Source organism: Watersipora subatra, chromosome 3 (genome assembly GCF_963576615.1).
Source record: "Watersipora subatra chromosome 3, tzWatSuba1.1, whole genome shotgun sequence".
NCBI classification, from domain to species: Eukaryota; Metazoa; Bryozoa; class Gymnolaemata; order Cheilostomatida; family Watersiporidae; genus Watersipora; species Watersipora subatra.
The window spans coordinates 55743018-55768383 of NC_088710.1; the positions used below are offsets into that span (position 1 = coordinate 55743018).

Genomic DNA, 25366 nt, shown 5'->3' on the forward strand with positions numbered 1-25366 from the left:
TTTTTGTCTGATTTTTACATAAAATAATTGAATATTGAATATTTTTATTTTTTGTTCTTCTGCAAGCAGTTGAACTATTGAGCAGACTACTTAATCATGCTCTCACAACAGTTTGAGAACAAGGTAAAATGTTCATATTACTCAGTGCCATGTTGGTCGGAAAATATGTCTGAGTACCAGTGAGCGGATAATTTTAAAAATTTGCTCAATGAATCTGTTTAATTTTTGGTCTAAGCACAGGCCACCCCATCCTTCTTTTGAACCCCGAGCCAAACTGGGGATGGTAGTTTGTCAGGCTTCTCATTAGAATGTGTCTGCATGGTGAAATGTAAGCAGACTCTGGATCTGCCTTGTTGAAGAAGTCTTCAGTACAATTCTATGAATAATTCATTAGTATCACCATCTCCTGTTCAGTCAAATCTCGCTGTGCAACGCGGAGCATATTAGCATTCATGATTACTCAAAACAGTCAACTGCGACATCAACTTATTGCATACATACATGCAATTTAATGTGTTTTACTTTAATATCTCATTTTATTAATACTGTGTCTGTTTTCAGACACCGCCCCGCAATTTATCAGAGGATTTGACTACACCTCCCTTTTTATACACTATTGTACGTCGCTTACATTTTATAAACAACTCGTGCACCGGCTGCACTAAGTTGCCCACACGAATCTCACCGCAAGATAATCTTACCAACTCTACCTACCGATCGTACCTCTATGTAGATTTTGATGAATATGTCGGTTGTACTTATAAGATAGCTCTGTCTATTGTGTTCTTTATAATCAGCCAACAATTCTCCTGCACTCATGCATTCATACACGGACACATCAGACAAATGCCTTCATTTAATGGTGAGAAACCCAATGCTCGAAGCTCACATTGTTTTTTATTCTGAAAACGGCGTGAGGCTAGTAAGTGACCGCAGCTTATCAGGAGTTTGAAATTTTTTGAATGATTATTTACTTGTATTAATAGAATGCGAGACCGATTCTCGCGCTGTTTGTCTTTTATCTAGGGTTTGGATAACGCACACAGTACACACGATAAGTGAAGAGCTGAGCTCCAAGCTGTCACTAGATGATCTCACCTCAGTTCTCTGCAATGTTACGGTCAGGGAGTTGTCCTTTATGTCTTTCTCTGCTGTTCCGGTGTTCAACCATAGAACCATCTTCATATATGAAATATAAAGATACATATTGTGTATTTTTATTTCTAATTGGCAGCTTCTAATAGTAGTTTCTTACCTTCCATGAATATTTAGGCTGCTATCTGGTATTGGGAAATACTTGGTGAAGGTATCACAGGTAATGTAGATAGAGTAGTATGAGAAAACTGGGTAGTGTAGGTAGTAAATTTACTGCGAAAAGTGTGGGTGATGCAGGTGGTGTTGGTAGTGCGGGCAATGAAAATGGTGAATTTACATGTAGCGTAGTGGATGCAGGTAGTATAGGTAGAGGATATTCTAGATAGGTGCTGATTGGGGAGGTAAAGCAGATAGTGCAGGGAATGCAATTAGTCGTTTGCATTTTAAACGCTGGTCAAGTATTTTACTGTTTAAATGCACTTGTCGTTTCTGGGTACAGAGATGGGACGATGTCGAGATAGAGGAGGACGCCGAGGATGGCAAAAGTGTCAAATCAGTTATATCCGTGCCCATGCAGGTGAGCCATACTCATTTCCATGCAGTGAGTTACACTGTGTGAGCAATTCCTTGATGATCGAATATGATGTCTGCTTAGTATACTACAAGTAGATGCTGGGCGCATTTTTTGTGAGCATTAGACAAACAATAGCTCTGTGATCTTGGCTGGACATGCCTGAGTCCATTGGTGAGGGAACCTCGACAACTGGAGACATGTCCAGTTGCAGTAAGCAGTTTAAGGTTGGATGTCATTCCCATTTCTACCGATGGCCCTTTTTGGGGATTGAACCCCTAACCCGTCATTTGCAGGTTGGTGTTCTAGACCACTAGGTCACGGCCACAATGAGTTATAGCGAGCTGTCCGATAGCCTCTCTTCCTACTCCACACGTATTTACAAATCTACTTCGGAAGCTTGTTTGGTGTCAGTGACTAGAAATTTTGTTGCAGTCCTAAAACCATTGATTGGCAAGCAATGCGTTTTGGCTGTAAATTTGGTGCCTACTTTAGACAGGTGCTTGATGGATGCGTGACAATATGATACAGAGAGAAAGAACAGTTCTAGATGGACTATTAATTGATACTTTTATCCTAGATAATTTATTTTATTCTGGGTGAGATTGTAAACAAGCTGTCACGCGGTCAGTCGGGCTTGGCAAAACCTAGTAACAGATGACTTATGTTATGGCTCACTATGGGCATGACAGCTCAGCAAAATTTAACCTTCCACCTGCCAATGCGGGACGGTTCACCCGTTCTCCTTCCAAATATACAAACTCCAGACTTCCGATTGGTCAATGTTCAAGAGTATTTAATGCTAATCATATTTTTATAAATGGACACTCCGTAGACAAAAAGGGAACATAAATTATTTCTGATGGGAATTACACCGCTTGTTCGCACAAGGAAAAATAGTTATTAAGGTGCTTTGTCTGGCTGCGCTTATCTGTGCAGTGGTTAAGGCGCTTTTTGCGAGCACGCTGAGCTGAGACTAGCCTATCCCATATACGACTTATCTTTAAGATGTTTAGTGTAAATATGTTGTTTGTTGTAGATAACTTGGTGCTTGCAGAGAGCCCTTAGCCAGTTGTGCCGAGATATAAACTCTGTCGGTAGTCACTCCATTCCCAGGTATGATTCATACCGACTACATTAAATCTTTCAATTGCCCTTTATATAGCTTTAAGAATCTTAGCCAGGTCCATTATTACTTGTCTTGGAGGGGGTTTAAAAACTTCGCTATGTTGCGTGAAGACTTGTTCCGAAGTTTTTGCTTCATGTTTTGTAGTCTTGTGTGATTATAGAATAGAGTTAATTTGTTATTTGGATTTATCTACGTAATAATTTTAATCGCTAATGAATCAATTGCGACGATTAAGCTTTATCTCTGCTTGAGCTTTGAATTAATTTAATATTAAGTTTAACGATGTTGCCTTTTTACAGTTTAGTTCAACGTTTCGCTGAACCAAACTGTAAATCGATTAAAAAAAAGTTTTTTTATCAAATCAGTTACAAGCCAATAATCCAAATGAGTCAAAAAGACTCCACTCTGCTGGTCACATCTATAAAAAGACTCCACTCTGCTGGTCACATCTATAAAAAGACTCCACTCTGCTGGTCACATCTATAAAAAGACTCCACTCTGCTGGTCACATCTATAAAAAGACTCCGCTCTGCTGGTCACATCTATAAAAAGACTCCACTCTGCTGGTCACATCTATAAAAAGACTCCACTCTGCTGGTCACATCTATAAAAACACAGTCTATATCATAAAGTTTTGCGAATTCAGTTTTCAGATAAATTTTTATTATTCATGTTTTTATGTTTTGATAGTTGCTTGACCAGTGGACCAAAAGCTGATTGTCGAAAAGGTCTGTCACTAAGTTGAGAATAACTGTTTGCAGGTCATATAGTCTGTTTTCTAAAAGAGTGTTCGAACTATAATTTAGTTCAGTCATTCCTTACATTTGCCTCCATACTTCTTATAGGAATAAAGATACATGTATAGGCATATGGATACATGTACAGGGGTATAGATACATGTACAGGGATATAGATACGTATGTAGGGATATAGGTACATATGTAGAGATATAGATACATATGTAGGCATATACATGTAGATACATGTATAGGGATATAGATACATGTATAGAGTTATAGGTACATGTGTAGGGATATAGATACATGTATAGGGATATAGATACATGTATAGGAGTAAAGATACATGTATAGGGATATAGATACATGTGTAGGGATATAGATACATGTGTAGGGATATAGATACATGTGTAGAGATATAGATACATGTATAGGGATATAGATACATGTGTAGGGATACAGATACATGCTAGGATTGTGAGAGCATGTAAGTATATGCCACAATACTAGATTCCAACAAATCATTACATAATCTTGGCTGACTTGCATAACTTTCACTTTTGGATTTTAATGGTTACTGGCTTCATCTTTTTAAACACTGTCTAGGTGAATTTGAACTATCATCATTTATTTCATTTTTAATGAAAGTGCAAGTGTAAGACAGCTTTAGCCTGTTTGGTGTCTGCACTGCTATTAGCTTGTTTTACTATACTACCTCTCGTTTAAGCCTCATGCAATGTCACAGGAATCTCTTCCTTTAAACTCAGCTCTAGTAATAGGTGGGTACAAAGTACAAGAATTTTATAATTACACTCCTGCGCTCTAAGGCCTCTTCATAACAACTAGCCTCATGTCGTGATACCATCTACTTAGTTGTTCTATTTCTGCAAAGACCCTTCTTTAAAATGTTTAAAGGAAATGGTCATTAATTCTGTTTTCAGCAATAAATATACACTACCTTGCATTGCGACATAAGGAAACGCGTGTCTACGCTATACATCTTCTCTCTTTGGAAACTAGTCTAACCTTTTAAAAAAACCGGCAGCAGTCAAAACTGCGCCTCTACAATAGCCAAAATAAAAGTCTAGAGCATAGATTATTACACCTGTCTATCCGTCGCAGAATACGGGTACATTATATTATATATTTGTGTAGTTGTGTACTCCTGTCTATCCGTCACAGAATACGGGTACATTATATTATATATTTGTGTAGTTGTGTAGGAAATCTTGTTTCCTTAATATCAGCGGATGGTATGAACTCGGAAGTAGGGAGGGAACATAAGTACGCATAAAGACACTAATTAACATAAAAAAATATTCCAACCTAACTAATGATGTTCCAGCTAAAGTTCGCTAGTCTTGGTTTAAATTCTAACTTGACCGCAGAAGATATTTAGTCAAACCAGGGTAACCAAAACTTCATCAAGTTATGTTTTGTTTTGACAGGAACTTACAAATGGAGCTGGTGTCTGGTGTACTCCTACGTCTGCTGAACATATACAAGCGCAATATAGAAAAGAAAGAACAGCTGACTCAGGCTGTGGCACTGCAATACCTCTTCGATGTCTGGTACCTCTACGGGCTCCTCCTTTGGCGTGATAGTGACAAGGTGTGTACAGGGCAGGAAGATGTAAGAAGGCTTTGCTGGCCAGATTCCTTGTGTGTTTTGCGATGGACAAATTGCATCAATAGCAATAAAAATATATATTTAATTTATAGAAAGGAGTTTTTAATAAAAGAAAAAAAAGTTAATACTGTTTGCAGCTCAAAAGTTATTTTGATATACTGAAGCGCTTCGGGTGCCTATGTCCTTGTTGCTCTGTTTTTGTGGAAATGTCACGTGTAAAAAAGGAAATGTCTTTTAGCACCTGTATTTTAAGTATGCTTAGTCGCAGTATCGCAAAACACCCTCGTTTCCCTTCTCATGACACGCTCACCACCAATCATACTTCAGAAACTTCCTCCTGCTTCAGCCTTCATATAAAGGTATTCCAACGGAAGGATTACATACAGTATATGCATATAGTTTAATATCCCCTTGAACTAAATGAAATGAAATTGTTAATTTACATACCACAAACAACTGAATATAATGCTTCCATAATTGACAAACACATCCGTAAAATATATATGATTTCTAAACTGTACTTTTTTCGTTGTGTTCATAATTTTATGTGGTATTCAAATGACGTAAACAGGCTTAATATATCTGTAGTTAGAACCAAGCGATAGGAAGTTTAGTTAAGAGTTATCTGCACAATAGCAAAACACTACACTAATAGCCTCTCTGATATAGTTTGCTAGGCAGCAAGCGCATTCCTTAAATTTACGGTTTGTCGATCAACATGGAGACGAGCTGAAACTGAGCTATTTTTGAGTTTGGAGATGCTTGTAGTGGTGTATCACTCACTGGTAGCAATAACATCAGCATGATCTTACTTGTGAGCTTTGGGCCTACTCACCTTCCCTCCTACTTTATAGTTGTTATTGCCGCATACCATTTTTGGTTCGACCTAAGGCTGAAACAAATTCCTTTAGCGACATTATTATTCAAGCCAAATTGAAGTAGATAATTTTTCTATGATATTTTTATATCAGTTTGGAAAAGGCATGTTTGGCAGCAGGCAGCAGCACTTGCTAAACTGTCCAATCTCTGATCAAATATTGTTTACTATAAGTTACAATAGCATAGTTCCCATCCTTATCTGTGCTGCCGGTGTATAATTTGATTATTGTCAACGCTTTTGGTTGATTCATACTGCTATCTCTTAAGGTAGAAGGGAAGGGGTTAGGGCTAACATTCACCAAACCATTAATCATGGTTATTAGATGCACCCAACCTGCATTTTCAAATTCCACATCAAGATGCCACAGCAGCCAAAGATTTTCGAAGCTGCTAGGCATTACAACTCATATGTCAACATGGTTCCTTCATTGTTGAAATAAAAATTAGCCTTTGACCATTATTGTACATGCAGTATGGGTTGGGTACCGAGCATACCATTATTTGTTGGCACAGAATTTTTATAGGCCTGTTAGAAAAAGATCTTTGCACACTAATTTTGGGCAGATAGTATTACTTCCAGAAATTGAATGGTATATCGTTATGCATTTTATCGAAGATCTATAACATTTTCAGAGGTTTGTGCTGATGGACTTGCTGATGAAATTCTGCACTTTTTATCATTACAAACCGTTTGATTTGGCTTTATTGGAAGAATAATGAATGAATAATGGTGAAATTGAAATAACTTTTCTTGAATATTGATGAGCGCAAGGTGTCAAGCCGCTTGCATTTGATGATTTGTTGTAGAAAAATTTTTCCAATCAAATTAATTCTGGTATTCTTTGCCAATCCAGACTGTGTTCATCATTGTCTGCATATCCTGAGGAATGTTTTCTTGAATAGAAAAACAATTTGGATACTAGAGTATGCATATTGTGCAAACTTGTTATATAAGTTTCACAACATCTTCTGATGAATCTATGGTCTATGGTTTTTCTCAGTCTAAAAATTTTAGGTTCCGCCACCTTCATCTAGAACCATCATGCAGTTAAATTTTTCCCAACCTGTTTTGTTCCTTCTACTCGGGAACGTACTCTATGCGCGGTGTCAGCATGTTTTGAGACAAACTATGCCCTCGAGCCTCGCTCTCCCGCGCTGTTTCTAGACTAGTTGAGGGCGGATCGCTTGTCACACATAGCAGGACTCTTTCCTTTCGCCCTAGACAATGATATCGCGCTCCCGAGCAGTACAGTCATGTTAGTAAACAAGGCCCAGTCTCGCTGCCCTGTCAGCCTTCTCAAATCTCAAGAGTCTTATAATTAGAGTTCGTTATCTTTGTTCTGATCTGACAGAAACCACAAACCTGTTGTTATAGCCCAACCGTACACACGGTTACTTGACGGGTCGGGTGGCTTGCGCACACATTGTGTCTTGTGTTAGGTTCAATAAGAGTAGCCTTAGCGTCTTCGAGGGAAGATTCGCAGTTGCCTGAGAAGAAGTAAATAGCCTGTGGTAAAGTATTGTGAGCCAAATTTCTTACTGGCAGATTGAATATCCTACCAAAACAATGGAAACTGAATAGGCGGTTTTGTGTCACACCGGTCATTTGCCTTCTACTCTTAATTTGTTTCTAATGCTAATTGACAAAGCAACTTGGCGTGCAACCAGTCCACTCGATTCCTGTATTCTTTTGTCTGATTTACCTCGAGATGCTCTTCCGGTTGTTGTGTGCGCATGGCTTTGTCTAGAGAATCTCATGCTAGAATGTATTTGTAGATCTGGAGTTGGAAGTTTCTTGTAACTTTCATCATTAGCATGCAAACCAGAGTAGTATTTAATGGTTTTGCCACGGATTAGCAAGGGTAATTTTTATAAAATTTAACCGCCCCTGATCCAGTGAAGAATGCAAAGGTTTATTGAAGGACAGACTACGGCTAGCTGGAAATGCTAGTCGGTAGACTTATGTTGCCCACGTAGAGCGAGTTGTTACATCTAGAAAGGTTATAGTCTTAGCTTCTACAAAACAACCTTATCCGTTTAATTTTAACATTATATCGATGCTGCCCTGTGTTTTTTTGTAGACCTCTTCATTGTCGATTTGTCTGCAGTAGACAGACCAACTCAAAATATGACAAAACCTGTTTCAAGTTGAACATGAACTTGCATAAAAGTTTCAGTAGATTTTATCAAAAAGTATCGATATTTTTCTATCATTTGTGATTGTTTTTTATGTTTGAGCTGATCAGACCGCCAGGATGTTTCTTGATTAAAATCGACAAAGCTTGATCGGGTTAAAATGCTTAGATCAAGCAAAAATGCGATTGTGACGTCTAAAGTTGCATAGAGATCGATGGAATTGAGACACGTAAAGCTGTAACTTGAACGCAATAGCCGATATAAACCATAGCAACGATAACAACTAGTGACATCATTTCACGCATTTTTTTCTGAGCTTTTTAACCACGATCAAGTTTTATTGATTTTAATCTTGAAACATCCTGGCAGTCGGATCACCTCAAACATAAAAAACAATTTTAAGTGATAAAAAAGTACCGATACTTTCTGATAAAATCTGTTAAGATTTTGTGCGAGTTCATCTATAGAAACTAAAACCTCAATGCAATGTAAGTTTAGCCTGAACATTAAACGTGAGGGTTTGTGGAATGGTGTAGACGGCCCCTAGAGTCCGTCTGAGGTAGACAGCTTTATGGTGGAGACACCGCAATTCGTACTAGGTATGATCTCACGCCTGCTAGTATCCGATTATAGTCTGTAAGACCTGGACAAGATTACATCATAGCACTTCATACAACCTGTCGAATGCTGGTCATGATAATAGCAGGTTGTGTCATCACTCCATAGTAGTCCCTTCTCATGGGAAACATGAACTATAGCCATCCTTCTCTTGTTCTTTTACAAGTGCATACATCTTTCCGGCAGCTCATTGTAAATGTTCTTTATATCGTTGTAATTGATATTAGTTACACTAGCTGACACACCACAGAGTCGTCATGGTAACCGCTATACCTACAGAAGACATTCTCGAAATATTTTTATTTTTGATTGCGGCTGCTACCTTTATTCGTCGGCTAGAATTAAAAGTAGGAAGTTGTGGCACAGATAATGTCGGGCATCTTGTTTTGATCACTTCAGCTGCTGCTACGGTTTCCTTTGTTAACATTAGGGTAATGACTGCCTCTAGAGAATGTAAGATTGAAAATATTTACCCAAAATGTATAATCACACCTTTTAAGAAAACAAATATGTTTACCCATTAGATTACAAAATAACCAAACTAAAAGAATCATCACAGCCATAAAAGTGATATCACCAACCACCAGGATGCTGCCTCTATGACAGCATTTGTTTTTTACCAAATGTATGCTTATTTTTAACAACTATGAATCATTTACTGCCTTTTATAAAAGAAGTCAGCACAGATACTGTGAACTAGTCAGCATTTTTATTCTAAGGAGCAACAACCATTAATATGCTTGCTCTTGGCTTTATGCCTTTATTGTCACAGTTAGCTTGAGATTTTAACTACATTTATACTATATTATTTTTCTGGACAAGAACACTTTACTATATACTACAACCATTCTACTGTATGACCAGGAAAAGGAGCCAACAAGGTACATAAATATATTATTATGTTTTACTTCAATGTATGTTTTTACTGTGATTTTTTATCAAACTATTATGTTTCCAAGCATGCTACAAGCTTTTGACATTACATGACATTACACAGCTTCATGATACCACTGAATAGCTTTGCCATACTATTGCTTGCTTTGGATCTATTATAATCAACACACATTATTTTATTGTACATTATATCATTATATTTTATATCATTTCATATTTTAGTTTTCACGGTGTAATTCTGTGTGAATTCTACAAGAATAAAGCATCAGTTGTAACTCAAACTCAGAAAACCTGATCATACGGTACAGTGAAAACTTGTGGAGAAAGGCTACTCAACAATTGAAGGAAGACAACTCAACGCAAAGGCAGCCCAGCGAAGACACCGGCACAGAAACTGTAAGTTACACACAGCACATACACACACACACATACACACACACGCCACTGTCTACTGGGACGTTTGCAAAGGCAAACCTGTCATTTTGGTTGGATATTGACTCTGACAATAGACAAGAGTAGTTTTTTATTCCATTTTTCAAGTTTGTTTATAATCTAAAAGAATTTTTAAGTTTTCTTTGAGAGATTGGTGATATCACACCCTTGGCTGACCGTTAAAGCAATTAACAAGCTCACATAAAACACCCCACATAATAGGATACAAATTAAACAACCCTTTTTACACTGGTTGAAGCTGTGATTATTACGCAATAACGACTGTTTTATTGGCGTTGACCTTGTCACCTGTTTACTACCAAACAAACCATGAGTGAAAAATCTGTTGATGTGACCTCACAGCATGAGGAGCAGTCTACCCCAGCTACTGCTAATGTACCTGAAATGCAAAACAATGAAGCTAGCGCAAGCACTGAGTATGAAGCACAGCGTCATTCAAAAAGGATTGCTAATCAAAAAGCAAAGCAAAATCTACTTGACTCCATAAACCTTCAATGTGACGTTAACACCCTACTGCTTGTTGAAATTAAAAACCAAAACCCTGACTTGAAAAGATTACAGACCATAAAAACGGACCTAGAAACCAGCAGTAAAAACATTCATGCTCTTTATAACCAGTTCAGAAAAACCCTTGATGAACCAGATAAGGTTATTAACCAAGCTATAGACAAGCTCACACATGATATACAACTGCTAATGGAGATGGTAATCCAAAAGATGGATAGTATGACAACCAAACAAAAGAAGGCAAAAAGCGTGCTATCAGACAAAACTAAAGTATCATCAGTTGCTACCAGTGTACGCAGCTCCACTAGTTCTAAATTAAGATATATGCAAACACAAGCTGCTGCCGCAGCCGCTGAAATTGAAGCCAAATTAAAGGCTAGTAAAGTACAAGAGGAAATTGAAGCTCAGCTGGCTAAGCTAAACAGCGCCAAAAAAAGTGCAGAGTTGCAAGGTCAGTTAGATGCAGAAACTCGTAAAGCTGCTGTTTATGCGCAAGCGATTGCAGAAGAAGAGCAAAACAATTCAGGTCTTTTGATGTCATCCGGCTTAAATGACAACGCCAAAGCTTTTCCAAATACTCAAAATTCAAACTCACTCAATTCACCGCCAAAAGATCAAACCAAATGTACCACAACAACTCAAGATCAAAGTAACACCCAGCCTACATCAAACATTAACAATCAAAATAGCACCCAACCCAAACCTGACATGCAAAATCCTAACAACCTGCCTGACGAAGACTATCAATCCAATGCTGACTCTGATGAGGAACTTGACCTTCCTATCCCTAGTGACATAATGATCAGAAAGCTATCTAAACCTTTATCATACCAAGAACCTAACACTTTCACCCCACCTCATGATGTAACCCATATAAGTCATGTAACAAACGGGCTGGCTGAAGCAATAACATCAGCATTCAATATGAACAGACTGCCACCTCCAGAACCAGTAATCTTTGATGGCAACCCCATAACCTATCCCGACTGGATATTTGCATTTGACAACCTTGTAGGCAACAAACAATGCACCATGATTGAAAAACTGCATTATCTCAAGAGATATGTAAAAGACAAAGCTCTAGAGGCTGTTGAGGGTTACTTCCTTCTCCCAGGTCAGGATGCTTATACACAAGCAAGGGCTGCCTTGGAGAGAAGATTCGGCAATCCCTTCACAGTCGCTGAAGCTTTCAGGACTAAGATTGAAACCTGGCCATGCATAAGGCCCAAAGACACTGATGCATTAAGAAAGTTTTCAGATTTCTTGAACCAATGCCAAACAGCTCAGACATCTTTTCCCCAGTTGCAAATACTTGATGACAGCAGAGAAAACAAAAAGATAATATCAAGGCTCCCTGACTATATCACACGCAAATGGGTTAGATATGCCACAAACTATCACAATCGCCATAATGCCTTCCCCAAGTTTGCTATATTCACTCAGTTTCTGACAAGGGAAACAGACGTTGCTTGTAACCCAATATTCATGGAATCTATTAAACCAGAAACAAGACCAAGTAGAAATGAAAGGCGAACTTATGCCACCCAGCAAAGTAGGCAAGAACAATCACAACCAATCACAAGAGCAAGTAACACAAGTAGCACCACTGAGTGCCTGTATTGTAACATGTCAAACCATACAACTTCCGAATGTGGTGTGATTAATAGATTACCGATCAATGAACAGCATGAATTCCTACGCAAAATGCACCTCTGCTTTACTTGTTTAGATGGATCACATGGCTACAGGCAATGCACCAAGCCTGCCAAGTGCAAACAATGTAATGGAAATCACCCATCTGCACTTCATAACATGAGGGCCAACTCTGCACCTGCTAGCACACCACAATCGCAAAATAGTCAATATCAAAGATGGCCAGTTCAATCCAGCAACAATCAAAATACTACATTGAGAGTTCAAGGTCAACAAACACAACCAAAACCAACGCAACCACAATCAAACCAAGCACAAACTAAACCAGCACAACATAAGTCTCCTGCTCAGCAAACACAAGAACCTGCAAAACCTCAAGCTCCAGAGAAACCAGAGTTCCAATGACTAGATCAAAGTATAGCTAAACAAGTGATCACATATAATACAAGCTTCCACGACTCCAATAGCTCATTATCATGGGTATTACCAGTTTGGGTTTCATCCAATAAAAACCCCGCTAAAGAAACTCTAGTCTATGCATTGATCGACTCCATGTCAGATACTACATACATAACACAAGCAGCAATGAACAAAATTGAACCGGAATGTATACCCACTAGCATTGACATGTCCACCATGACATCAGAACGCAAACCAATAGATTCACACATTGTACTTGGCCTTACAGTTAGGGCTTACAATGACAACCAGCGATATGACTTACCACCAAGCTATTCACACTTGAAACTTCCTATCAATTCGAACCAAATACCCACGAAGCACAAACTAAGGCAATGGCCTCACCTTGTAGAGATTGCTAATAACCTACCAGCTCACAATCACATACCTGTTGGTCTGCTAATAGGTAACAACTTCATGCATGCTTATCGTCCCCAGCAAATTATTGATTCCAACTCAGATGACGAACCATTTGCTATCAAAACTGCAATAGGATGGAAGATAATGGGTCATGCTAAAAAGACAACCCTAGCCACATTAGTAGATCAACCCACAGCAAGACAATTTGTAAATTTTAATTGTTCACCACAACCTAATAAAGAATTGAGCAAACTCATAGACGTATTTAACACTGACTTCCATGATGCTCATGACAAAAGCCCAGGATTATCTATTGAGGATGTCCAATTCCTTGATATAATGAAACAGCAAACCACCATATCCAACAAAAGAGTAACAATGCCACTTCCGTTCAAATCTAAACCTCACCCGATCAACACTAAACATGCAGCCTTACACAGGTTCAAACTACTCGAAAAAAGATTTGCCAAAGATAAAACATTCAAAGAACAGTACCACACATTCATGAATGACATCATCTCTAAAGGTGAAGCAGTGCATGTCCAAACAGAAAGCGATACTTCTTGGTACATACCACATTTTGGTGTATTTCACCCTAAAAAGCCTGATAAAATTAGGGTTGTATTCGATTGTGCTGCCAAGGTGGGAGGGGTTAGCTTAAATGATTTTCTGTTACAAGGCCCTGACCACATGAATGACTTGCAAGGCATTTTACTTAGATTCCGCATTCACCCAATAGCCATAATGGGAGACATCGAGAGGATGTTCCACCAGTTCAAAGTCAGTGCCCACCATCAAGACTACCTTCGTTTCATTTGGTATGACTCGGAAGGTTTACCCACCACATATAAAATGACAGTTCATTTATTTGGCGCAAGATCATCTCCAGCATGTGCAACCTATGGTCTACGCTATCTTGCAGACCAGTACAAACTCCACTCACCAGATCATTTTCTACCACATCATTTCATTCACCATGACTTCTATGTTGATGATGGTCTCGCAAGTGTTTCCAGTGAAACAGAGGCCATAAACCTAGTCAAGCAAACACAATCTTTGTGTGCCACAGGACAGCTGAGGTTACACAAAATCATCTCAAACAGTCGTGCAGTCATGGCTGCCTTACCCAGGAGTGAGTGTGCCAGTGCTCTGGCCGACTTAGATCTCACGTCCGAACCACTACCTCCAGAGAGGTCATTAGGTGTCTTATGGGACACAAACACCGATCATTTCACTTTCAAACATGAAGTTCCATCTAAACCTGACACTCGTAGGGGTGTTCTATCATCAGTCGCATCAGTCTTTGATCCATTAGGTCTCATATCCCCGTTCACACTTAAAGGTAGAATGATTCTGCAGGACACATGCAAAGGCAACTCTGAATGGGATGCTCCTCTTGATTCAACCCTTCTCAAGCGATGGTCAGACTGGAAGTCAGATCTGACCAATGTAAACCACATCCGAGTACCAAGATGTCTCACACCTAGTACATTTGACAAGCTTAAATCAGCGCAGATACACACCTTTGCTGATGCAAGCACCACTGGCCATGGCCATTGCTCATACCTACGCTTAGTTGATACCAACAACCGAGTTCATGTAGCCTTGCTAGCTAGTAAAGCTAAAGTTGCACCAATCAAACAAGTCACAATCCCTAGACTGGAATTGCAGGCAGCCTGTAGCGCTGCACGTGCTACAAAGAAGTACACCGAAGAACTGGTTATTCCAAATCTCACCAACCACTTCTACTCAGATTCTACTGTAGTGTTGGGATACCTCCACAACACCACAGAGCGATACCATACTTATGTCGCTAACAGAATAGCAACCATTAGATCACTGACTGACCTTAATTGCTGGTCACATGTTCCCACAGACTTAAACCCTGCTGACTTAGCGTCCAGAGGCGCAGCCATCTCAACTCTTATCAACTCATGCTGGTTCTCAGGTCCAAAGTTCTTATGGAACGAGCCTTTAGTCTTACCTACACAACCTCAGCTTACCGTTAACCCTGAAGACCCTGAGGTCAAACAACCACTCACCACACTCAAAACCACACTCAGCAATCATACAATAACATTTGATCAGCGCCTGAGCCAATTTTCCACCTGGAACAAAACTGTATCATGCACTGCAGCCCTGCAGCGTCTCATAAACAAAACTGTACACAAAGATACTGACAAGGCGCAACAATCAATTTTAAAACTAGTCCAACACGAGCATTTCTCAGCAGAAATAGACCGTCTTGAATCTAACCAGGAAATCAACAAATCAAGTAGTCTAATAAAACTCAGTCCCTTCTTGGATGATAAAGGCATTCTTAGGATAGGTGGTAGGTTACATGAAAGCACTGTGCTTAGTTTTGAAGAAAAACATCCTATCATCATACCCAAATCTAGTCACCTTGCAACACTAATAATTGATCATTGCCATAAACTAGCTGCGCACCAAGGTAGAGAACACACTTTAGCACAAATCAGATCTATAGGCTTTTGGATTGTTAATGCCAGAGCACATGTACTAAAATACTTGAACAAATGTGTCACATGCAAAAGAAACCATGGCAAACCACATGCACCCCAGATGGCAACTCTTCCAGCTGAAAGACTTGCAGAGGTACCCCCCTTCACACATTGTGGTCTAGATTGTTTTGGCCCTTTTATCACAAAAGATGGTAGAAAAGAAAGAAAATGCCATGGTCTCATTATCACTTGCATGTCCTCTAGAGCAGTTCACCTTGAGCTGCTAGAAGACATGACCTCAGACTGCTTCATTAATGCCTTACGCAACTTCATATCAATCCGTGGGGCTGTCTCTTCCATACGGTGCGACCAAGGTACCAACTTTGTAGGTGCATTCAATGACCTGGCTAAGAATATGGAAGGCCCGCTAAACCACAAGCTTCATATCAAATTCACCTTCAATCCTCCACACTCAAGTAACATGGGCGGGGTCTGGGAAAGACTCATCAGGTCAGCTAGGAGCATTTTGAAGGGGATGGGAGAAAAGTATGGTGGGAGGTTGAGTACATCTAACTTGAGAACTCTATTCTATGAGGTCATGGCTGTCATGAACAGCAGACCATTAGGCGCAGTCACTCATGATCATATTCCTCTCACACCAAACATGCTGCTCACTATGAAATCTAAAATCACTCTACCACTACCAGGCCATTTTGAAGATGCAGACATCTATTCTCGCAAGCGTTGGCGCACAATACAGCAGCTTGCAAATGAATTCTGGCGCAGATGGCGTAGCGAATACATTCAAACACTACAAGCACGGCAAAAGTGGACAGCGCAGCGCGAGCCACTAGCGATTGGTGACATTGTTCATGTATTAAAGGAAGAAAGTTTGCGAAATGATTGGTCTCTAGCACGTGTAGTTGGTGTAGACCAGTCTCATGATGGAGAGGTCAGGTCAGTAAAATTGTTAATCGGATCAAAAGGTTATCCAAGTGACAAGCCACGATGCCTTGTAAGACCAGTCAATAAAGTTGTAGTTTTAGTCAAAGCTTCTACTCGTTAAAATTTACTAAAATTTTAGGTGGGAGTGTAAGATTGAAAATATTTACCCAAAATGTATAATCACACCTTTTAAGAAAACAAATATGTTTACCCATTAGATTACAAAATAACCAAACTAAAAGAATCATCACAGCCATAAAAGTGATATCACCAACCACCAGGATGCTGCCTCTATGACAGCATTTGTTTTTTACCAAATGTATGCTTATTTTTAACAACTATGAATCATTTACTGCCTTTTATAAAAGAAGTCAGCACAGATACTGTGAACTAGTCAGCATTTTTATTCTAAGGAGCAACAACCATTAATATGCTTGCTCTTGGCTTTATGCCTTTATTGTCACAGTTAGCTTGAGATTTTAACTACATTTATACTATATTATTTTTCTGGACAAGAACACTTTACTATATACTACAACCATTCTACTGTATGACCAGGAAAAGGAGCCAACAAGGTACATAAATATATTATTATGTTTTACTTCAATGTATGTTTTTACTGTGATTTTTTATCAAACTATTATGTTTCCAAGCATGCTACAAGCTTTTGACATTACATGACATTACACAGCTTCATGATACCACTGAATAGCTTTGCCATACTATTGCTTGCTTTGGATCTATTATAATCAACACACATTATTTTATTGTACATTATATCATTATATTTTATATCATTTCATATTTTAGTTTTCACGGTGTAATTCTGTGTGAATTCTACAAGAATAAAGCATCAGTTGTAACTCAAACTCAGAAAACCTGATCATACGGTACAGAGAAGGTCAGTGTTTTAATACCGTAGCAAGAAATTGGGTCGAATGCGTATACAGCCCCATTTATCTAGAGCATCGGTGTAGCAAACAACACGCAGCATTGTGTTGTTGTTTTCTGCTCGACGCGCAGCAGTCCTTCATTATGCCAGCCTGCATTAATTGATTTGTGGTCGGCTGATAAGCCGTGAATGGGATATACTTCTCTATCAAGCCTGCCGATTTCTCATTACTCTCTTTATGACTATCAGTGTGTTTTTGTGGTCCAAACCAGGTGCTTTAGGCTTTCAGATTAGGTTTAGTAGAAGTAATGATTTTAAAAAATTGGCAATTTGCCAATTTTTATCAAAATTTTTCAATCTAATATTTGCTATTCATAAAATATTGTCATTGTTACGCTGTTGTTTATTACGCTGTATCTAAAATTATAGACCATAATAGACTGTTTATATCAACACGACTTTGTTAAAGTACATTTTGAAGCTCTATTCTCTGTAGGCTTGAATATAGCCTGAGGCCTTTTAAATGTTTTACTTTCACAAGATTAGTCATTTGCTCAACATGCAATTTTTCGTAATCTTATTTGTAAAAAAAATTTGTAACGATTTAACTATTGATGTTTCAAGGTTTTGTGAAGTGGTGAGAAAATATACCACTGCTCAATAGACTAGCGGATATCTATCACATCATAAATGCATCCATCATTTATTACATAACAAAATATATCAAATTCTGTAGCCTATATACCTACCATTATTTCCAAAGAATAATATGCAAAACTTGTCTACCAGTGAAATCATTTGCCCTCATAATCCGATAAGACGATAATACGGTTGGGTTCGTCGCTGGCCATTCAGTAGCCTTGAATTGCTTCTAATGCAAGAAAGTACCAAAATTTCCCGATTAACTTTTCACTATTGCACAATTCCAATAGATGTATGTATTTATCTAAATATGAAATGTTGGCTTTGATTTTTCTCAACTCACCCATTTCACAACTTCGGAACTTTATCTTCAGAATTGTTAAATGGGCTTTTGTGAACAGCTGAACCTTTTTCGGATGTGTTTGTGGTTGTCCCAAATACACCAGGCCATAAATAACGCAGAAAGTACATGCAAAAGAAAAAAATTACTGTCTCAACTAGAATGGTTTCGATTGAAGTAAACCATGACACAAACACTAGTCTTACATGCTACGAACTTTTTTGTATTTTTTATCTTCATAGCATGTAAATGGTTTTGAACGTCGCATATTTAATTCTTTGAAGCTATTCAAACCTCCGATTCGAGGGAGTATTTTGAAAACAACAAACAATCAACAACGAAGTACTGCGTATGATGTAAGCACCAATATTCGTATTATTGCTCTAATCTTTGCGATCGGAGGTTGGATTTTCATCGTACTCATTGGTGACATTCTTACAGCATCCTTATACAGCTCTGTTTTCAATGCATGTTTTTAAAACATGCATTTTTAACGTGTTTTAAAAATATTTTAAAACACGTTTATTTTAAAATGTCAAAACTTGTGGGAAATCTTTCTTTCAAATTCCAAGTTATTTTCTAAAACGGTGAACACTCTGTTCTCAGATGAGTTAGTTATCACAATGCTCGACCTAGTGGTTGCGTTTAACACTTTTTTAAAGATAGATGGCCGAAGAGAAAAGAATACGGCTGTGTACAACCAATCGGCAGATGTCGTAGATATTCATTATAAATTGAAAGGGAACGATTGACACTTGACCTTAGACGCACTTTAATAGTGTCAGCCGCGATATAAAATAATATGCGCCCCTCCGTCGTAGCTAAAAGTGCAACAGGCTAATATAAAAACACAGAGTTGTGCGACAATTTCTTCTTAGCATGTAAACTAGCATGTCCTCCTCATGCCTACGATCAAAACCACAACTTCGAAGCCAAAAATTCGTAAAATGTAACACTAGTGAAACACTGATAGACTGTTATATTTTGGAATTAGTAAAAAGATATAAGAATTCTCTAGAGTAATATGGTGGTTCATTGACTCTAGGAGAGCATTAAAACATCAAACTCAATGTATCTATTTGAGGTTATTTCGAAGATTTTTTTGCATATATGTCTGTCAGAATTAGTGGCATTTCTAGAAAAGTTATCTATTTTTATGGGATGATAAATCGATTAACGAGGCTAAATTGAATGGATGTGTCTGCTTCTCCCATCTGTTTGCTCAGGCTTGCTTCGCTATCAGATGCAGCGGAGAGCAATATATTCCTTTGTGTACTTTTGCCTGCGTACTTTTGGGCTCCTCAGTTGGCTCAATATCGTTCAGCACGACTGCGGTGGGAGCAGCTGCTCTGCCCATTTCCTGCTGACTCAATTGCTAATAGTTGTCTTTGTTCAAGGCAAAGCTTTCATTAGAATGCTGGCCCAAGAAATAAACAAGCTCTCATCGTTAATCGAGTTTGCTGCTAGCTTCTACTACGGCTGCCAGTTAGATAGTAACAACTGGGTATTGTTATAGACATGCTTAATCCGTGTCACGGCAAGAGAAAGCTTTGACGTCTTGTTTGGCTTCCTAGCCATAGAACTAGTGAGTCAAACTTTGTACTCGCAGTCCAATTTATATTTTACATCCACAGAAATCGCTCAAAAATAGCTCAAATGTTGCCAACAAGTTGTGAATCCACGGAGTTAGTTGAATCATCAAACTCAAAGACATTATTTTACAATGATTGTTCAGGCGGTGATGAGGCCCAGCTCTATCTTCCTTGGTCATAAAGTGATAATTTAACAAACTCAACTTCACTGGTACTTTTTACACCTAATTGTTGCAGGAATAGCTCATATTGGCATAGGTTATAATCTTGGTCCTTTTTCAATGATGAAAGTGTTGACAGGCTTGGCTTAAGAAAAGTGCTACCACAAAAACTGCAAAAAAAACCTTGGCAATCGTGTAGTTAGGTAAAAATTACGCTGAAAAAGTTTTTTGGGGTTTCCAAAACGTTACTTGTTTTTTTAACAGGCGCTGCTGCTGTAGTGCCAGAAGTTGTGGGAGCGGTTCTAGCAGCGTATCTTTGGCTTCAGGCCAATCAGCCTATTAGGCTTGACGTCATTACACATGGAATGCAATCATCATTCAGCTCATAGTGGCCATATCTCTTACTTGCCTTAGTGTTTTATTCAAGTTTACTCGGAGAGCTCATTGGTATGACAATAACAGATTTTTGCCTAAGTTAATAATTAACGGAATGTTATATGCACAAGCCACTATTAAATTTTAAGTGAGCCGTTGGAATGAAGATGCACTATCCTCACCATGAAGCTTCTTCAGCTTTGTGGATCGATATAATTTTTTCTCTTTTGCTTCTTGTTATTGAAAACCCATGCTTGGAATCGTCAACAAAACTGCCTTTAAACTTGAAGACAGTGAGCATGGCACGTTCTCAAATGGGCCATAAATTCAATGTTCATCCAGTCTGGTGTGAAAAGGATAGCTGATGAGCTCTCAGAAAGTTCTTTTTTCGACATGGCATGTCTTTAAGCCCTCATATAAAAAATGTTATTTACTACTGTTACGTGGCCTGCTTAGGGGTTCCCGAATACCAGATCTCAGGCAAGCCACAAAAAGTAGCAAAAAAGCATGCATGCTCTACTTGATTAGCTATTAAAGCCTCCTAGCAATGCCCATCTCTCTCTCCTCCTTTCCACACGGCCCTTTGAAATGCCTGTCCGTAAAACTACTTCTTCGTAAAAGCAAACATATCAACATATTCTAATATGTTGATATGTTTATATCATTATTGCTCTTGTCGTAGAAATTTTGCACCATCATTAAACTAAACTAAATAATTTTTTGGTTATCGGAAAAAATCTTTAGCCTATTTGTCTCTGTTTAAAAACGTGCGATTGGGAGCCGAGTGAAGCAAGAGTGGGAGTTGCAGGTACACTTTCTGGTTACTAGCAATCTCGTATCTACCTTCAAAAACTTACCATGATTGTCAAACTGGAGAATAATCCAAGAAAGAGAAAGAATTTAGTATCATCTCTTGCTATGAAATCAGATAATCCTAGCTCAGCTGCTAGGTTGGTGATGTGAGATTATCCGCATTGGTGTGTGCTCACCATGAGTCAGTCGTCACTTGACACTCTTGTAGTATTTTCTGCAGACGATTCATAGTGGATGCCTGTGAGCCTATAAAGTAGAGTTTCATTAATTTTTGTCAAATCAATAGTGTTAATCAAAGTTATATTAGCTTTTGCAATATTACAGTTGATCAGTAGTTTGGTCCAATTGGGAAATCACCAGTTTGTTCCATTCTCAAATTTTGTCTCATGGTAAAATTTGTGTTTTGTCATGTTGAAGAATAGCAGCCTCGCTACCTTTTCGATATTTTAATTTCTCTGTAAGTCATGCTTGTCTTCAGTAAAAAAACATGTTCACAATTTACTTTTTGCAAGTTGAAAGCCCTCAAAAGAGGGCTGTGCATACAGTTTACTCATTATAATTATAATTTGAACAAAATACGTGACCAAATGCACTTTTATGTCGGTTTTATGCTATAGCTCTTTTGGGTATTGCCTACATCGATGCTCAGCATTATGTAAAATATGGTATAAATACTTCAATAATATTTTGATGTTTGCATATTTTTAATGGAACATTCGTTTCACCTGAAGGACTTCCGGACTACTGCTCCACTTTTAAAAGAACTTCTGTTATTTCAGGCAACAGAGATAGAGAAACTCTACAGCTGGTTGGTGAAAGAATTACAAGCGATGGTGGATCCATTCGACTTAGATGTATTTACCCCTCATATGCAGAAACATGTAGCTAAGCAGAAATCTAGAAATCTGGTCAGTTTTGCCCCATTAGTTTTCTCATTGTTTTTCCTTCATGTTCGTATGGTATGACCCATTCTATTGTCTTGTATGACATTACCCATCCTAGTGTTTTGTATGACATTACCCATCCTAGTGTTTTGTATGACATTACCCATCCTAGTGTTTTGTATGACATTACCCATCCTAGTGTTTTGTATGACATTACCCATCCTAGTGTTTTGTATGACATTACCCATCCTAGTGTTTGTATGACATTACCCATCCTAGTGTTTTGTATGACATTACCCATCCTAGTGTTTTGTATGACATTACCCATTCTATTGTCTTGTATGACATTACCCATCCTAGTGTTTTGTATGACATTACCCATCCTAGTGTTTTGTATGACATTACCCATTCTAGTGTCTTGTATGACATTACCCATCTTAGTGTTTTGTATGACATTACCCATCCTAGTGTCTTGTATGACATTACCCATTCTATTGTCTTGTATGACATTACCCATCCTAGTGTTTTGTATGACATTACCCATCCTAGCGTTTTGTATGACATTACCCATCCTAGTGTTTTGTATGACATTACCCATCCTAGTATCTTGTATGACATTACCCATCCTAGTGTTTTGTATGACATTACCCATCCTAGTGTCTTGTATGACATTACCCATTCTATTGTCTTGTATGACATTACCCATCCTAGTGTTTTGTATGACATTACCCATCCTAGTGTTTTGTATGGCATTACCCATCCTAGTGTCTTGTATGACCCATCCTAGTGTCTTGTCTTGTGTGAAATGACCCATCCTGGTGTCTTGTATGACCCATCCTGGTGTCTTCTATAACATAACCCATCCTAGTGTCTTGTGTGAAATTACCCATCCTAGTGTCTTGTGTGAAATGACCCATCCTGGTGTCTTGTATGACCCATCCTGGTGTCTTCTATAACATAACCCATCCTAGTGTCTTGTGTGAAATTACCCATCCTAGTGTCTTGTGTGAAATGACCCATCCTGGTGTCTTGTATGACCCATCCTAGTGTCTTCTATAACATGACCCATCCTAGTGTCTTGTCTTGTGTGAAATGCCCCATCATGGTGTCTTGTATGACATTACTCATCCTAATGTCATGCCTTATACAACATGTTCCTTCTATCCTATATATTTCTTAGTAAACATTATTGGACATGAAAGACTGAAAATTTTCAGTGTTTTCTCTACAAATGTTTTCATTATTTTTTAAATGAATTGCCTCATCAATCAGGTATTGTCTAGAAGAAATTGAGAGCTGTTCAAATATTTGCACTGCCGTCTTTTTTCCATAAGCTCCACATATCATTTCTATTGGGCTAAAATGTAAATAGATAGCTTTTGTTTATGGCAGCCAGACAATGGCTATAGTTTGCTTCCTGTTTTGACTGGCGAGTTTCGCAGTTGATTGCGCTGGCTGTAGTTTTATGGGCTCAGTTTTGGCTTTTAATTGAAATAATTAGGATCTGATTTGATAAGTGCAGCATTTTTACTGATGTGGTTAGAGTCATCCTTTTGCTGTTTATTGCCATTTTGATCATCTCATGTGTGAACTGATAATGTATATCATGCTTTATGCATCGCAGACCTTCTCGCTTGATTGCCTCAAAAACATACTTTATTTTTAACTCTAACAGTTCTTAGGCTGCAGGATAATAAAAAAGTCATTTTTAAATTTTATAGCGCTATTAATTTTTCAAATTAACATTAGCTTATGCCATTCTAGCTTTTTAAACTGTTTCTCCAAGTTGAGTCGTTTAATGAATGACGCTTTGTTAGAGATCAGTTTAGGCAGGGCTTTTCAAATAGGCGTCCTCGATCTCCGTGAAAAACAGTCTGCGGAGAGGGGGGCAGGAATCAATCGTAAAGACAAAGAAATTGTATTTTTCATTGCAAAAAATCTTAGTTTAATTTTTTATATCTAGTCACAACCTATCAGCAAGTCTTTTATATGCTCCTGATGTGTGAACACATTAGAGTCTTTTTAGAGTTACCTTCTAATAACGTAATGTTTTTATATATGTCGAACATTTTTGCTTCATTCAAAATAAGGGGTTCTGCTATGAAAACGAACAGGGAACCACTGGCTAAGATCTGGCCAAACACTTCCTCTTTAGCTCCTTATTCATTCTTAATTTCTCGGTCATCGCCCCAGCATGCTGCCAAGTAATTCAAACATGGAGCTCGCAGCGTAATGATATGTCTACTCAATGATATCAAATACTATATAAATAAAACTTGCACTTTAATTTTGGGTACATATTTTTAAGCATTCAACAATTATAACCATAATAAATGGAACAGATGGTTTAATTAACATCGATGACCAACTAGGAAGGAATCATCAGGCATTATGTGAATAATGACAACACCCATATGGCTGGAGATGTTGATTCATGTTTTGTCTTGCGATTCGCTTACTGTGGGACAACTTATTTTAATATAACTTTGCTGTGGCTGCTCCTTCATACCTTATGCCTTGTTTGTCATGGCCATCTGCCACTCATGCTAATTGGAACTTTTGTAAGTAAAAATGTATTTTTGCTTCAGCGGGATGAGGCATATTTTAAAAAATTAATTGATCTATATTTCAAGTCATCCGTAGATAATCCTGCTTGCCGGATTCTTATTTAATGAAAAAGAGTCGGCCATTACTAATGGGCTATTTTCTAAGGCATAACGAAAATTTTCTCTCACGATGCTCTGCTGTCCAATATTCAAGTGACCAGTTATACATTTTACATGGTTATTTGTTGATAATCAAAGGCCATAATGTTTAAACTAAAACCTATAAACTGTTTCTCCGCTCTCACCGCTGGTGTCCATCTTTGGTGTGTTTTGTGGTTAGCCAATCTATAATTTGATCCATCCTCTGCCATGTCTCCTTTATAGATATGATAGACAAGGGGGCTCAATATTTCTCTTGCGGTCACATGTAAACTATAATCTCATTCTATTCCATCAATGAAATGGCTTGTATTCGTCCTAGCTCAGTACTCAATGCCGCGTGATTAGCCTGTGGCCCATGTATTAGTCTTATTTAAGGAGAAATCAGATGTATAAGCGTTGCTTTCATTCATGCTCAATGATTCTGAGAAAACT

The 25366-nt window shown here is 38.2% G+C and overlaps 2 protein-coding genes across 2 annotated transcripts in view; both read left to right on the forward strand.

The window, feature by feature from the left end:
- LOC137390166 (conserved oligomeric Golgi complex subunit 1-like) overlaps positions 1-25366 on the forward strand; it is a 44011-nt gene that overhangs the window by 16504 nt on the left and 2141 nt on the right. Inside the window, exons 17-21 of the mRNA XM_068076446.1 lie at positions 1027-1120; positions 1595-1672; positions 2706-2782; positions 4981-5143; positions 22122-22250. Coding sequence (XP_067932547.1) covers positions 1027-1120; positions 1595-1672; positions 2706-2782; positions 4981-5143; positions 22122-22250 — 541 coding nt within the window. The remainder of the gene's footprint in view (positions 1-1026; positions 1121-1594; positions 1673-2705; positions 2783-4980; positions 5144-22121; positions 22251-25366) is intronic.
- Positions 12938-17050, forward strand: LOC137392217 (uncharacterized). Its single transcript, XM_068078874.1, has one exon. The coding sequence runs from the start codon at positions 12938-12940 to the stop codon at positions 16646-16648; it is 3711 nt and encodes a 1236-aa protein (XP_067934975.1). The 3' UTR covers positions 16649-17050.